General features: G+C 36.1%; 1 protein-coding gene across 1 annotated transcript in view; it reads left to right on the top strand.

The window, feature by feature from the left end:
• Positions 1 to 15,518, top strand: part of SH3RF1 (SH3 domain containing ring finger 1) — an 83,097-nt gene that overhangs the window by 53,427 nt on the left and 14,152 nt on the right. The window contains exons 5-9 of the mRNA XM_035326439.1: positions 2,409 to 2,711; positions 3,560 to 3,670; positions 11,219 to 11,373; positions 13,748 to 13,918; positions 14,065 to 14,324. Coding sequence (XP_035182330.1) covers positions 2,409 to 2,711; positions 3,560 to 3,670; positions 11,219 to 11,373; positions 13,748 to 13,918; positions 14,065 to 14,324 — 1,000 coding nt within the window. The remainder of the gene's footprint in view (positions 1 to 2,408; positions 2,712 to 3,559; positions 3,671 to 11,218; positions 11,374 to 13,747; positions 13,919 to 14,064; positions 14,325 to 15,518) is intronic.

Raw genomic sequence — 15,518 nt, 5'->3', positions numbered from 1 at the left:
TTTTCCCCACACTCATGGGAGATCCTTTAGCTTTTCTGATTAGGTGATTCATAGAAGTGAGTACTGTTTTTCTTTCTGTGATCTACATAATTTGTGAACAGAGTGTTAAATTGGTGTTAGAGTAGATAGATAATAACAGAAGTGGTTGTGGCCAGTGTATAAGACAACGTGGAATGCACAAATTCTCAGGAAGGGCATGAAGAATTTCGGTCAGAGTTGGAAAAATAAAATGGCTGCAAGTACAAAATGTATAAAATGATTAGTCTTTGAAAAAGCTACCAGTTCTTCCATGGGGAAAGGTAGGATGCTGACAGAATAAGTAGAACAGTCTTTTTTGGGTCATATTTTCTACTTGTTTCATATCCTTCAACTTGCTGTAGGTGGTCTGTGTTAAAATTGCTTTTCACTAGTCTGTCAAAAGTATGTACGCTCTAAATTTAAAATTTAATTAACAATTTAAAACAAATGATCAAAATAATGGGTTTGCAAATTAGTTGGAGAAAGCTGCATGGTGATACCTTATGTTCTACAAAAATAGTACGAAAATACTGTGTCTGTATAATTCATGTCCAGTGCAAGGAAAATCTCGTATCTACATTTTTCCTTAGGAATGTTTACTACTTTGACATTGTCCTTTACCATTCTTTCTGATCTTCTCAGTTGCATTTTAAAGGGCCAATAATAGTAAGATGATGATTTAGGAAACATTTCTGTGTTCTCATCTTCATATCTGTTTTAAAATCCTCCTTTATGTCCCTCTTCCACTGCATTGTATAGTAGGTTCTTTTTCCTCTTTAAGACCTTTCATAATTTAAATTTTCCTGCTTTGATGTCCTAGCAGGTTGTTATGTCAGCTTCTCATTGTTCAGGAACTCCCATTGTGATCCTTGTTTGTCTATTTCTTGTGTATGTGTGTGCGATTTCCTTCCAGATCTCATCATTTAAAAGTGGTGTTTATTTTCTATGTGCGTATATACATATTCTGTATTATTTTGTACCGCTTTATATTATACACTTGTTACATATTTCTGATCTCTGAGGACGAGTATAAACTGTCGACATTTCCATGAGACACACTTAGATCAATACTACATTGATACTATCGCAATTAATAACGTGTAACTTGTGTAGTAAAGTTTTGTTGGGTTAAAATACTTCTTTAAAACTCCTTATAAGCATAGTAGATGTCTTAAGACTTGTGGAAAAGCGGTTAAGATAAATAGAAGAAATAACATGCTGAAGAACAGAAATACTGTTTCCACAGGCGCTAATTTCATTCTTTCTTTGTAATGTTATTGAAAATAGTTTTTTTCCCTTCATAATTGGCTGCAATTATCAAGTAATGGTATTTATATTGATTGGTACACATTAATTTGTACAGAAAACTGGTGCTGGTGGTACATCAGCTCATGAATAAATGAGAGTTCTGACTATTATTTGCAGGAGCTCTAAAATATCAATAAGATTTTTCTGGAAAAAAAAGGTCTGTGGAAAATGTAGGCTTATTTTTCTTCCTCTCTGATTGATTTACTGAAAGAAGAAAATGTGTGGGATTCCATACTTGATTGTCAGAGGGTAAGGATTTGTTTGTATTTTATATCATGTTGTTATAACAAACCAACAAATAGGAACAGGTCATTTTGAGCAAGAATTCATCAGATATGCTTAAAAAAATCTGACCTGTTTTAGGCTTTTAGGCACAAAGGTACCGTCTCAGCATTAGAGAGTTCAGAAGCTACAGATTGTTCTAAGCTGAGAAGGTATTTCCACAGCACTGTCAATGTTTCTTTGCTTCTTATACTGTCCTTCGCTTGTATGTCTACTTGTTGTCAGGTAGCGAATAGATACAGCTGGATCTCTAGTCTGTCCTACTACATTAAATCTGAAGTTAGGAAGCTTGTTATTTTAATGCTGATAATGTTCGACATATATGCATAAATAGTAAAGAATGGTAGCAGGAATGTCTTTAGGAGCCCACATGCAAAGGTTTGGGCTGATGTCATAAACAACAAAAAAGGCTTAAAATGAAATTAATGTTCAAGAAGTTTTGTAATACATTTTTTTTATATTGTAAGGTCAAAGGGGACCTCTGTGATTTAGTCTGACTTCTTGATAACACAGGCTGTGGATATTGCTGAATTAATCCTTGTTTGAACCAGAGTATAGCATCCTTTCTTAACTGAAATTTTACCTCTCATGGGTAGTCCACCTCAAACTGACTCAAAGCATGTTGAGTTGATAGTGAAAGACCTAACTCCGTAATTTTTAGAGTAGGTCAGTATGGCACATTTTTAAATCGCATGACTTAAATTTGGCTATAATGAATAAAAGGAAAATATATTTTGGCTATCTTCAGCCAATTAGTTATCTTAATAACTAATTATTAATGTGTGAATATTTTCTTGTAGTTTAACACAGCAGCCAAGCAGCTGATAGAATTGGATAAGCCCTCAGGTTCTGCTGTAGACTCTGGAGAAGGTACCTCTGGGGCAGCCCACAACAATTCAGTCCAAAAGCACACCGATACAAAGAAAAACACCAAAAAACGGCACTCTTTTACCTCCCTCACGATGTCCAGCAAGTCTTCGCAGTCTTCTCAGAATCGCCACTCAATGGAAATTAGTCCTCCCGTCCTCATCAGCTCCAGCAACCCAACAGCAGCAGCCCGCATAAGTGAGCTGACGGGACTTTCTTGTAGTGCCCCTTCTCAGGTAATTTACATGAAATTAAGTATAAATCGTATTTTTTTATATTTTTTTTTTCATAACTATAAAGGCTTCTGATCATATTACCCGAAATCATTTGTTACATGTAATTAATACTAACAGATGCTTTCAAAAAGCTCATCTTCCAACATGGAGAGCATTTTAAGGGGGGAATAAAACACTCCTTAAAAATGCAGATGTTTTTGGTCTTCTGAACTTATTTTCACAGTTCTCAATATCTAAAAAATCAGAAATTGTAAAATTTTAGAATCTAGAGTGACTTCATTTCTTCATTTTCTTTTAAATTGAATATAGTACTGGATAATAATAAAGCATATGCAAATAAAAGGTAAATTCAACATGAAAATTACATACATTCCAGAAATGTACCACATTAATATGACTGTGATAAGAAGAGGTATTTATCTGGCTTTATTTATTTGTTGTCTCATGTTTTTTCAAGCCGTTAATTACAAACTTCAGCAGTTAGTGAACAATTGTCTGTTTCACATAAAGATTAAATTTTGGAGTTACTTTACATGAACTAGTAAATATGTTTTACTTGCATGTCCTTGGGATCTGACTGACTTTTATGGAAAAAAGAAAATGATTATGATTAAAAGTGTTTCACATTGGTAGTTCTATATATCTCCAAAGTTTCTTAAGCATCAGAAAATAATTTGCTTAAAAAAGGTTAGCGCTATGATCCAGTGTTGTTTGCATGAGTATGTAACCATAAATTATTTCTAAAGTTACATGATTTTGACCATGAAGCTTACAGCTGTGTCAAAACAGCTCCCATCAAACTATTCAGAACTGACCCTGCTGTTGTGTTGTTTTTTTTGTTTTGACAGGTTCATATTGGTACTACAGGGCTAATTGTGACTCCACCGCCTAGCAGCCCAGTCACAACAGGGCCTTCATTTACCTTCCCATCGGAAGTTACCTACCAAGCTGCCCTTGGTGTAAGTACCTTTGAAGAAAACTCCTCCTTCCCTTTTATCTTTGGTCTGTACAGTCACTTTTCGTTCCAGAGATTTCACTGGATTCTTTCACTGATTTGAAACGAGTTTATGGTGATCGTCTGTGTGATAGACAAGAGTATACATTGAACTACAGAAGAAATATTATTGATAAAATAATGCTTGAATCCTGTAATCCATATCCATTTCTACATCTTTCCTCAGTGTAGTAAGCACAAGAAACACACATCCTTCAAGAACAGTAGTTCTTTGCAGCATGAGTAGGAAAGAGAGAAAAAAACAACCAAAAAAAAAAAACGAAGAAAATACATCAACTTAGACCTTGGTTGCCAGGTATTTTTGTCTTCCTTAACTCATTACTAGCAAGATTCTCTGAAATTTCAAAACTGTGCTTTCTTTATACAAGCTTATTTTAGTTGTGTGTACCCTTGTCAGATAGTGGATGTATCTGACATGTCTAGGTTGGGTTCTTTGAAATCAATCAGAAAAAATTGCAAATGGTCATCTTTTACGGGAAGGAATACATTGCTCTGCTGCTTTCCTTGGACAAAGAAATTGTCTCCAAAAAGTGCAGAATTTCATTCCAAAAACAATGAATGTTTGTTGTGCTGTGTTTTTGGTGGACAAGCTCTGGAATGTCCTATATCATACTGTGCTTGTCAAAGACTGACCTTAACTGCAGTCAGGAGTGTGGATGCCAGTTTTCACAGATTTCAAAGGGAACTTCATTAATTCTTAGTTTGATAATATGAATTCTCTAAATTTAATACTTAATTTCAAGTCCAAAAATAGCGTCCTTAACCTTCAAGGGGCAGCACAGTTAAATAATTTTTAGTTAGTCTCCTCTAAATAAAAATTAAAAAGTTTTTTTTTTTTTAAAAAAAAAAGACTTGAGGCTTGATTTGTTTAGGTGTCTAATTATCCTTGCAGTCTTTAAAGCAAGTAAAACATGATGCTTAGCCTTGCTGCTAAATTTCTCTAGGCTAGTTTTCAACTTTGAGCACTTGAATCATTTTACATAATTGTCTGTAAAATCAAAGGCAGATTTGTCTGCCTTCTGCTATCAATTTTTTGTTGTTTAATTAAAGGCTTAGGTGCGGCTTGGTCACAGCTGAGAGGTTTCATTTTGACCACTTCCTTTGGAATTCTTAAGTTACATTTCTCAGTCCTTCAACTTACAATGCTGTTAGTTTCTGAATTATTTCCAGTACTTCCTTCTGGCATGGTAAGTGCATTCCAGAACTAGGTACAGTTCCACACGATCATTTTAATTGGTGAGAATATTGATAGTGTGACTATCACTATTCACTTTTATCCCAGTAGTCTGATAGTTCCTATCTTAAGAATTTCCATGCATGGATTGAGTGTGGCACCAAGTGTTTGTTCAGCTACATATCCATGATGATCCCACAATATTTTGTTGTCATTAGTGATACAGTAATTGCTCTCATCCAAGTAAATATATTTCACCACTTACGTTCTTCAGATGGATGACCTTCTTGACAAGTATGCAGCCAGTATGCTTGTGCCTGTTTTACTGCGTAATCCAGGTTGTGCTGTAGCAATTCTTTGTCCTTTTATTGTTTATCACTCCTTCAGTCTGTACATCATCTGTGTGCAATTTTACTGTTAAAGTTATTCTGGAACCAATTAATAATCTCCTTAGACTTGTATTTTAATGCCACAGAATGATTGAGCTTGGAAGGGACCTCTGGAGGTCATCTGGTCCAAACCCCCTGCTCAAGCAGGTTGCCCAGGAACGTATCCAGATAGATTTTGAAGATCTCCAAGGATTCCTCAACCTCACAGGGCAACCTGATCCAGTGCTCAGTCACCTTCATAGAGAAAAAAAAAAATCCTGATGTTGAGATGGAGCCTTCTATGTTTCAAGTTTGTCCCCACTGCTTCTGATCCTGTCACTGGGCACCACCTGGCTTCATCTTTGTTGTATGCTCCCTTATATACACTGATAAGGTCCCTCCTGAGCCTTCTCTTTAGGTTGAACAGTCCCAGCTGTCTCAGCCTTCTGTCATAAGAGAGATGCACCAGTCCCTTAATTATCTTTGTGGTCCTTTGCTGGACTCACTTTAGTATGTTCGTGTGTGGCCAGTGCTGAACAGAGGGGCAGGATCACCTCCTGTGACATGCATGCAGTGCTTCTCCTCATGCAGCCCAAGGTACCATTAGCCTTCTTTGCTGCAAGGGCACACTTCTGACTCATGTTCAACTTGGTGTCCACCAGGACCCCCAAATCCTTTTCTTGTATGAGGTGTACGTCTAATACTGGAAACAATTAGCTGCTTACGTACTGGCTCATGTAATCTTTCAGATTTCTTTCATCCTGTCCTTCAGAAAATACCTTCGAGCACTGAGCAAACAAAATAACTGTTGATATCATCTGTGCTGTTAGGCAAAATACAAGTCTAGTTAATGTATTTGCTGCAAACATCAAGTATTGATTTGATTTGTGGCCAAGATACTCAGTTTTGGAGAGGATGAGTTAAGCAGAATTCAAAGCATAATTTCAAAGTTCTATCAGAAGTTTTTTTTTTCTTCCTTTTAATAACAAACAGTTTTGCTTATTATTAAGAATCAGTAGTTCTTTCTTTGATGCCAGCACAGAAGAATACTTTATTTTGGTGTTGGTGCAGTCATTAAAGCACCTCGGGTGCTTTAGTTGCATAAGCTTGTTCAAAAGCAATCTCACCATCAGTACCCATAGGGATGAAATTACAGTGCTAAATGCAACATGGACTGAAACTTTGCCACATGATTGTCCTGTATCCTGGAGTGATACTTTCTCTTTGTGATAACCAGGTTCTTGGTTATGTTTCCAATTAGGCATATAATTCCCATTGAGAATCTGAATTATTCTCTGCTACGCTCTTTAAAAGTCAATAACCTTCTGTACTTAATGTTCTGTTTCTTTTTGACTTGTTTTCAGCATGACTAAAATACAAGCTAGCGCTGGCAGCCCAGACTACAGTTAGGTGGTTCCTATGTTCTTTTACTATAGATGATATTAGATGATGCAATTTGTACTCACAGACTGTGAAGTGTGTCTTTAAATTCCCCTTTTTCACTTGCTTCATAAACTTGTTTTAATTTTAGAAATCTGCAAAACAGCTCTGATAAGTCAAGAGAGAAGGTGATGTTCTTTTCTCTCTAGATTTTTTTTCCCTCTAGAAATACCCTCCCTGACATCCTCAGCCTTAATGTTAAGCCACAGAACAATTGTGCTGTATGATACAATATGCCAGTGGTTAGCTTGAGCCCTTTTGCTTTTGTATTTTTTGCTTTTTTTTAAATAAAAGCTCTCGCATTTCTCAAAGCTATCCCTTTAGCTTTTCATTTCTGAGTACTATGCAAATGCAAGAGAGTTGGGATGGAATGGGGAGAGTTTCTCTTTAGCATGAATATGATTTAATTGGATCTTCTTCCTGTCAATCGTTCTGGCATTTATAGCACTATTTAAAGTAACTGTTCTTTGAGAGCAAGCCATTCAATACTACCTTTTACTTGATGCCAAATTCAGATTAAGGGAGAAGAATCAATAAGAATTAGGAATGATGATTTTTTTGTCAGATGGCCATATACACCATCTGCTGCTTGTGTCACATAAGCAAATTTTTATTTGCATTGAGAAAACCTGGGATAATTTCTTTAGAAGTTCTGTTTTACAGCAGCAGTTCTTTAAACGAGTTCTTTAGCCAGCAGCATGAATTCTTCTTTTGTGTTTTGAGGTTTGATTCTTTGAAATTGAAGAAGCTATGAACTGAGACAAACTTCTCACAGCTGAAGCTTTTGATTGTGATACTATCACTTAGTGTTCTCTGGGACTTCAAACCACAGCTTTGCCCTTAACAGGGGCAAAGAATTGGTCTTCTCTTCTTGGCAACTGGCATTTTTGAACTTTGTAGGTGCTTGGTATATTTGACGTTCTTTATAAATATAAATAGCAGATGTCAAGTTCAGTAGTTGTTGGGCGAAAATATGCATGTACAATTAAGTCTCATTTACATTGGAGGAAGTTCTTGGATGTAATTTATAAGGCAGTTAACTAATGGAGGAGATCTAGTTGCCATAGATTATGCTGAAAAAAATGTTAAAGGAAGTATGTGATTTGAGCTGTGATATGGGAAAAACAGAACTGAAATGTACTACAGCAAAGTTAGAGTTGCATTCACAAGCAGCAGAAGAGAAACAGAATGCATCACCAACTGATAGCTTACCATCCTTTCATTCTGCTTTTTACATCCTCTCAAGAAGTTTTTGGACTGTAGTTGACCCAGATATCCATATTTCTACTTTTTTAGATTGAATATGTTGACTTTGAAATGGTGTCATGATATGTGCACTTAACTAGCAAAAACAAGTGGTCTATATTTGGATGGTTTACATTAGCTTACATGCGGAAGGTTCCAAAATTTAAAAAATCCCTGGTTGTTCTAGTCCTGTTTGTGCTCTTGTCTACACACACAAAAAAATTACCCTTCTATGTTCAAGTATATGAGGTAGTCTGATATATTAGTATGAGGCACAAGCTGTGAGGGTTAGAGTATACTGATGACTTTTAACTCTCTTTCATGTTGTTCCAGCTGATTCAATAGTGTAAGTAAGTCAGGAGGAGGTTTAAATAAGAACTGTCTGAGTTTTAACCAACAATAATTCAAATTAACTTCTGTAGGTAAGAGGAAGCAGCTGAAAGAAATGATGAGGTTTTGTATGAGAGGCCTGCTCTTGATAACGTATATTTATAGTTTAAGAATTTTGTTAAATATGAGCCTTAATTTGTTAGCCCTCAGGGGATTTTGCAAGTCGTATATTTTTTCCTAGACCTTGTGGGACTGACAGTTAATTAATGCTTTTTTTCTACTGCTGTGCCTTTTTTTGTTCTTCGCGTGAGCTGATTATTGGTCTTCAGTTGACTGATATAGGGATGAAGGCTAATTATATTTCAACTTAGTGATACATATGAGTTTCTAGAGCACAGTTATAAGTACTATTTTAAATTTTTACATAAATTAAGTATCAAATTGAGTATCAAATTAAGTATAATGTTCCACCTTTCAATTAAAAAACTCTCATTGCATTTCAGAGATATGTTTAAGATGCTGTTTTATGCTGAAAATACATCTGCTGTCTGAAGAGTAGTTGCAGAAAGTTTCAATTTTTTCCCACTCAGCTGCTTGAAATAAAAATACTTTATTTTGATAAGTATATTTTATTAAATCACAGGGGGGTTTGCATATATTTTTTCACAAAATGTTGAATATGGAAACCATCAAAGCCAGCTTGCGCTGCAGAGGTAGATGTGTTTCTCAATAGCTACAAAAATAGATAGATGCCAGAAAACGTATTGAAAATTTAGCTAGAGCATTTGGGGCTGTTTTATTAAGTTGTAGCAGTGCAAACCGAGGAGCAGTTGTCTTTTAAAGCCTATCAGGTAGTTTGTTTGGATTTCTAAGTACTTGCCAATCTTCTGGAGTTTAATTGGGCTGCAGCTCACTGCAGGTTTCATTACCATAGTGATAGACACGGGAAGGGGAGCAGAACCTGAATGGAGTAAAATAAAATAAAGCCGGGAAGATGCCTTTATTGCAGCTAAAAAATCTATGTACATTGTGTGGTCAGATCAATACAATGCCCAGTATATATATGTTTAGAGATACAGGAAGTGTGAAATATTGACACCTTGATATTGGGCATGAATAAGTTTAAAGATTTCCAGCTAGTCATCTCTAATGTGAATTTACATGTTCCCCATGTATAAGGAAATCTAGATTCCTAAAAATGGGTTTGAATTTATATTCTATAGACCATTTGCCTAAAAGGTGCTCACATTCAGCCTGGATTCATCCAAGGCATTTGTTGAAGCTGACGGGGGAGAGGGAATTAACTTGGCTGGAAAGCAGTTGAAAGAGCAAAGTTAGTATTTCAGTATGGATGTTTAAGATATTTTTACAATATTGTTGAATGGTTGGGGATCTAGAATATAAAGCAAATGCATACACAGTTCATGTAACTAACTAAGTTAGTATGAAAGCTCACAGTTATGCTTCATGAGCAGGTCGTGTCTGCTTTGTATTGAATACAGTTGATCTGTTTGATTTTTTTTAAAAAAAGCATGATTAGAAAAATTAATAAAGAAAAACTATGCAATTTATATTGCTGTTCAGATCTAATTAAGCATATGAAGTTTGACTGTGAAATTATGCTTGCTGTAAGAGATAATCGGTTTTCTCTAGATTTTGTTCCTTTTAATAATTTAGTACTTCACTGTGTCTTGACAAGTAAGACTAGTTCAGAGAATCATCTTTTTATTAACGCTCTCAAAATGCAGTGAGGTAATAATCCCACAGTGCAGAACTCCTTTGCCTAGAGATTTTTGTTTAGAAAAACAACAAACTTTAGAAGTAGGCTGTTTGAGGGGAATTAAAATTACTTTCAATTATATTTTTCCAAAGCAATAATGTAGTGCTGTGCATTTATATGCTGATGTACTGGATGAGCCAGGCAATGCTTCAGTACATTTTGGTAATTTATATTCTTATATGTTTTTTTTTTTAAGATCTAAAGTGGCATTATTCAGAGTTTTGCTTCAGTATTAAAGGGTTGTTTTAAGTCAAAGATCATGTATGAAATGAATTCTATTTCACTTTTTGAAATGTTTGAGTTTTTTATTACTCTCTTTTTTTTTTTTTTTCTGTTTGTTGTAACACAAATAATTATTTTTGGAGAGGGGGGAAGAAAAGTTCTCCTTTTGTGAGAGACTTTTCCCAGGAGTGTTGGTACGCGAAGTCCTAAAGAATTGTCTAAGGCTTTATGGAACAGAAGGTAACAATTGCTCCATTGAGCCTCAAAAGGCATAGAATCCTGTAGGCAGGACCCCCCTTAGGATCTGCCTGTAAAGAACTGTGCCTTTTTACTCGGGTGTTTGTTAAAGATTACCAATCTCGATAATACTGAATTTCAAAAGCTAACTCTTTAAACTAGAAGAATAGGCGAAAGTGGTAACAATAGCTCAGTGGCTATGGTCTCATATTGTGCTTGCTTTTTGTTACCCATACATCAAAAGAAAATTTTCCCCAGAAGGGGGTGGTTTTGGGTGCACTACTGCTGAATGGCATATTATGTTTCAGCTTCAGGTTACAAAAACAATCATGTTTTGAAGTACAGTCAGCAGTAGGATGTTAAAATCTACCTCCTGGAAGGCTTTTGCATTTTTTTTGAGTCCTATCCTAAAGATGTTATAATTAGAAACAATGCTTTCTGTTTTTCCTCTGCTGAGAAATTGCTTGTCATTTGCTTAATTAGCTGCCAAGACCAAGATTTTTAAATGCAGAAAGTGTAATACAAACAAACCTAACTCTCCAGTTACGTTTTACCAGTAAGTAATGGAATACTGAACTCTAGCTTTTTTTTTTTTTTGTTTATTTTCTTAGCATATAGTACTTCTCTTTCAGCCGATTCAACTCATCAAACAATATTGATCATCTGTTGCTATTTTTTTTTCCCTCAAAAAAACAGAATATGAATCCCCCACTTCCACCACCACCTCTCTTGTCTGCTGCAATCATTGCATCAGCTTCCTCTGGACCTCAGTCTACAGGTGTAATACAAAGGCCGACATCAGGATCAGCTGACCAAATGGCACATTTACGACCACAAACTCGTCCAAGTGTGTAAGTAAAATTGAAACTTTTTGCCAATCAGAACAATGCAACAAGATCAATAACTTCATTTGTACTTACTTTGTGCCAGCTGGCTATGTTCTGCTAAAATTCCCGGGAAACCACGCGTGCAACTTAGAACAAAAACAAGGCATGCATAAAGGTGATATCCTCAAATGGCCTTTGTACTGAGGGTTATTTATGCCTTAAATAAATATCATCAGCTCTAACTGTGTATAGGAAACACTCACTTCAAAAATATAAAATGTTTATCGTGTCAAAGATGAATGAATCTTTGAGTCAGTGATGAAGACTGTGTAACTCGCAAGTGGCAAACACAGGAGTGAATTTATTCAATGTTTTCTGTTATGCGTGGAATGAAAAGGCTATTCTCATATGGAATAACTTATGCCAAAACATAGAAATGCTGTATCTCATTTAAACTGTTATATTAGCATGTCATTGTCAGTCTGCTTGTCTGAGATGCGATTGAAATTTGACTGAGGTTTCTACAGTTCAGTTAATTAGTGGGTGTCAATTTGGAATGAAGGCAGAAAGCTGCTAGTTAGCATTATGTCTTCACACTTGTACAAGCAAATGTGCATCATCCTTCTGGGTGAAAATATTTTGTGTATTAACGTGCTTCTGACAACATCTTTCTTCTCGGAAGCTTCTTTGTGTGCAGTTTGGAGAATAAGAAAGAAAAGACAAAATAAAAATCAGGAGTGGTTGAACCACGTAATTGGACACATTTGAATAATGCAAGGGCTGCTTTTGTTCTCTGTTTTTTTTTGTCTTCCCACCAGGTTTCCTCCCACTCCAAAAGAGCACCCATCTTGTACAGCAGGTGCATCTGGGTTTGGGCTGTTTCTTCGATGTTGAGCGAAAAACACGATGTTGTTAAAAAACACTGCTTCTTATGGATCATTGTGCTTAGTGCAGTTAATCAAGTTCCCATCTCATTTATTCCAATCCTCCATCTTCAAAGGGTTGCTCTATAAGAGGATACTAATGAAATTTGTAATGATTTAACTAAAAGGGAAGTTAATGAACACCAGTTAAGGCACATCAGTTGCTTTCCCATAGAGGTTCAGCATGTGGCTTTGTAGATCATGTGCTAGTGAAGCCTTTTGTTGCCAACGTGTTATGTGTAGCTGTTAAAGCATATTTTGGACTTGCTTTACTATATACCTATATTGCCTTTAAAGCATTTTTGCAGGTAATGCAAAGATTCTTGGGTAAACAACAAAGAATACAAATACAGTACAAAGTAGATAAGCAGACAGTTAATGCTATCGTTACTGTGTGTAAAAGACAATTTTGACCAGAGAACGTTTTATAAAGCCTCCTTTCTACCCCTGGGGTAACAAGGGGAGTGGGAAAGACTAGCACTGCAAGTAACTGTGGATCCTTTTCCAAAATGGGATATTCTACCCATCTACCCTGATTGGCTGCATCTTATGAAAAATACTTTCTTTTTGAGAAAATGTGATATATTAGAATGCCATTTCCTGTAGATCAGGGTCCATAATTATATAAACATTTTTATATAAACAATTTCAACAGTTTTCTTATGTTCAAATTGTGGCAGAAAATAGAACTCCATGTATCACTTTTTAATATGACACTCTGCATTGTTATTTGAAGACTTCCGTAGGAATATTCCAGTATGCAAATACAAAAGTTGCAGTTCTATTTTTTTTCTCTCTTTAAATCCAGACACAGTTTTCTACTAATATTTACCAAAAAAAAAAAAAAAGTGTTTCTCAATTTTCACTATGATTTCATATGTGCTATATTATACATTAATGTTGCTTTGCAGGAAAAAAAAAAAAAAGTGAAGAAACTTTAAAAGGTGAACAACTGCTAGCTAACTTACCCATAGACTTCCAATTCCAGTGTCATTTTTTACACTGCAGTTGTATGGGAAGATTCCAATTTCACAATTTGATAAGTATTTCTGATGCTGATCAATCTTTCATTCCCAACTAACAGAAAATTTCCTTCCCCTTCTCCCCATTTCCTCCTCCCAAAAGTTGGCATGTCACCTAGTGAAAGAGATTAGAAGTGTAGTGAGAGAGGAGTGGGTTTTGATGGGATCTGGTGTCATTAATCACCTATTTAGAGGTCACTAACTTAATTAAGGAAATGGACAATCTTATTGGAAGTGTTATATGTTGCAGTGTTTTTAATGGTCATTGTTTCCCTTGTTACTACCATAACTTTCTGGTTTAATACTGTAACAGTGTGATTGATCAACTGCCATACAACCCTTTCTGCCATGGCTTCTCATCTCTGACTCTGAACTCTCTCAAAAAAAAAACACAAAAGTGATGTTTTTAATGGTTTTAGATTTAACAATTACATCTACTTTCCTGTCTTGTAGATATATTGCTATATACCCTTACACTCCTCGAAAGGAGGATGAACTGGAACTGCGGAAAGGAGAAATGTTCTTGGTATTTGAGCGCTGCCAAGATGGCTGGTTCAAGGGAACTTCCATGCACACAAGCAAGATTGGTGTTTTTCCTGGCAATTATGTGGCTCCAGTTACAAGGTACGTTTTCATACAGGTGTCTAAATAGTTCCTAGGTGTCTAGTTTCAGGTCCTAATCCTAAAACTAAATAATGGAAAAGCTGTAGGTGTCAGTAAGTAGCGTATTTTTCAGTTGTGTTTTAGTGTTTTGCTTTCAATTTTGGCAGGACAGTGACAAGTGCATCACAAACAAAAGTTCCCATGTCTACTGCTGGCCAAACAGGACGAGTGGTAACTATGGTCAGCCCTTCCACTGCTAGTGGAACATCTCAGAAGCTCCAGGGGAATGGTGTGGCAGTGAACTCCAGCACAGTACCCACAGCTGTGGTTTCCGCAGCACATATCCAAACTAGTCCACAAACCAAGGTCCTTATGCACGTGACAGGACAAATGACAGTCAACCAGGCTCGCAACGCAGTTAGAACAGGTAAAACAATAATAATAATACTTTGTATTTGCAGTAGTGTCTTTGTGGTAAACAAACTATAGGGTTTGTCTGGGCAGCTGGCTTGAGTCAGAATATGTGTAAATACGTTTCTGTTTTTCTTAAATATTTTTTCTTATTTTATAAAGCTGAGTGCTTTCTGAAATGCCAGTATATCTCTCTGAACTGATAAATCTTTTGTTATTCTCCTCCAAGCAATTGTGTGTACATGTGTATTCCTACTGTTGGAAACTTATATACAGGTATTTTAGGCGGAAATTTTTGTTTTTCCATCAGTATCTGGGATGAGGACATTCTTTGAGCTTCCCGACTAATACGCAATTCATGTAGTAATAAAAGTGATAAGAACATCTGAGTCATAGCTTATGTTTTTGTGCTAACTGCGTAACAACTACAGATTGCTCTCATTTAGCATTCGTTCTTAAATTCTCACCTAACATCTTTGAAGACTTCTAGCATTCATTCGTTCTTCTCTTCCAGGGCTGAGGACTAGTTTTTATGCTTTCCAGTTTGTTCTATATGCTTGGCTTTAACTTTTTCCAGCTTTGACTCTGAAACCATTAAGACTAGACTAGCTTCAAGATAAGTACCATCTATGTCATAAAACTCAGTATTTCTGACAGGTATAACTCTGCCTTTACTGTCTGGGGCAGGCCGCATCATAGTGAAACATGCCTTCTTGTTACTTAAACCCAGATCCAAACAGATCGATACTGGTACTTTCAAGAGTTTTTGTTTACCAAATCTATGGGCTCCTCTGTGGATTTGCCAGGCTAGGAAAATACCATGCATCTGGAATATCATCTGTTCCAGTTGCTCCTGGGCCCTCAAGAGGAGGGAAAACAAACAAATAAACAAAAAAAACACAGCAACATAAACCTCCACTGCAAATTATCCCAGTGTTCCATCTTTCAGCCTTGTATTTGGGCCCTAAGATCTCTTGGATGAAAGAGTCATGAATGGAACTTTTTTTTTTTTTTTTTAAATCACTACATCCTAATTGGCAGAGCAGGCGAGAAAATGAGATGCCAATGGTATAATCTGTTACCAGATTAAGGATGATTATTTCTTACGGTCTCAATATCTGTGAATTAGCCCACTCTTCCTTCAGTGTTATCTAAAACACCTTATGCATGCTCAGATGTCAGCACCAGGTTTGATTTTGGAGGTAGAATA

The sequence above is a fragment of the Oxyura jamaicensis genome, chromosome 4 (assembly GCF_011077185.1).
Source record: "Oxyura jamaicensis isolate SHBP4307 breed ruddy duck chromosome 4, BPBGC_Ojam_1.0, whole genome shotgun sequence".
NCBI classification, from domain to species: domain Eukaryota; kingdom Metazoa; phylum Chordata; class Aves; order Anseriformes; family Anatidae; genus Oxyura; species Oxyura jamaicensis.
This window is presented reverse-complemented; position numbering and strand designations above follow the sequence as displayed.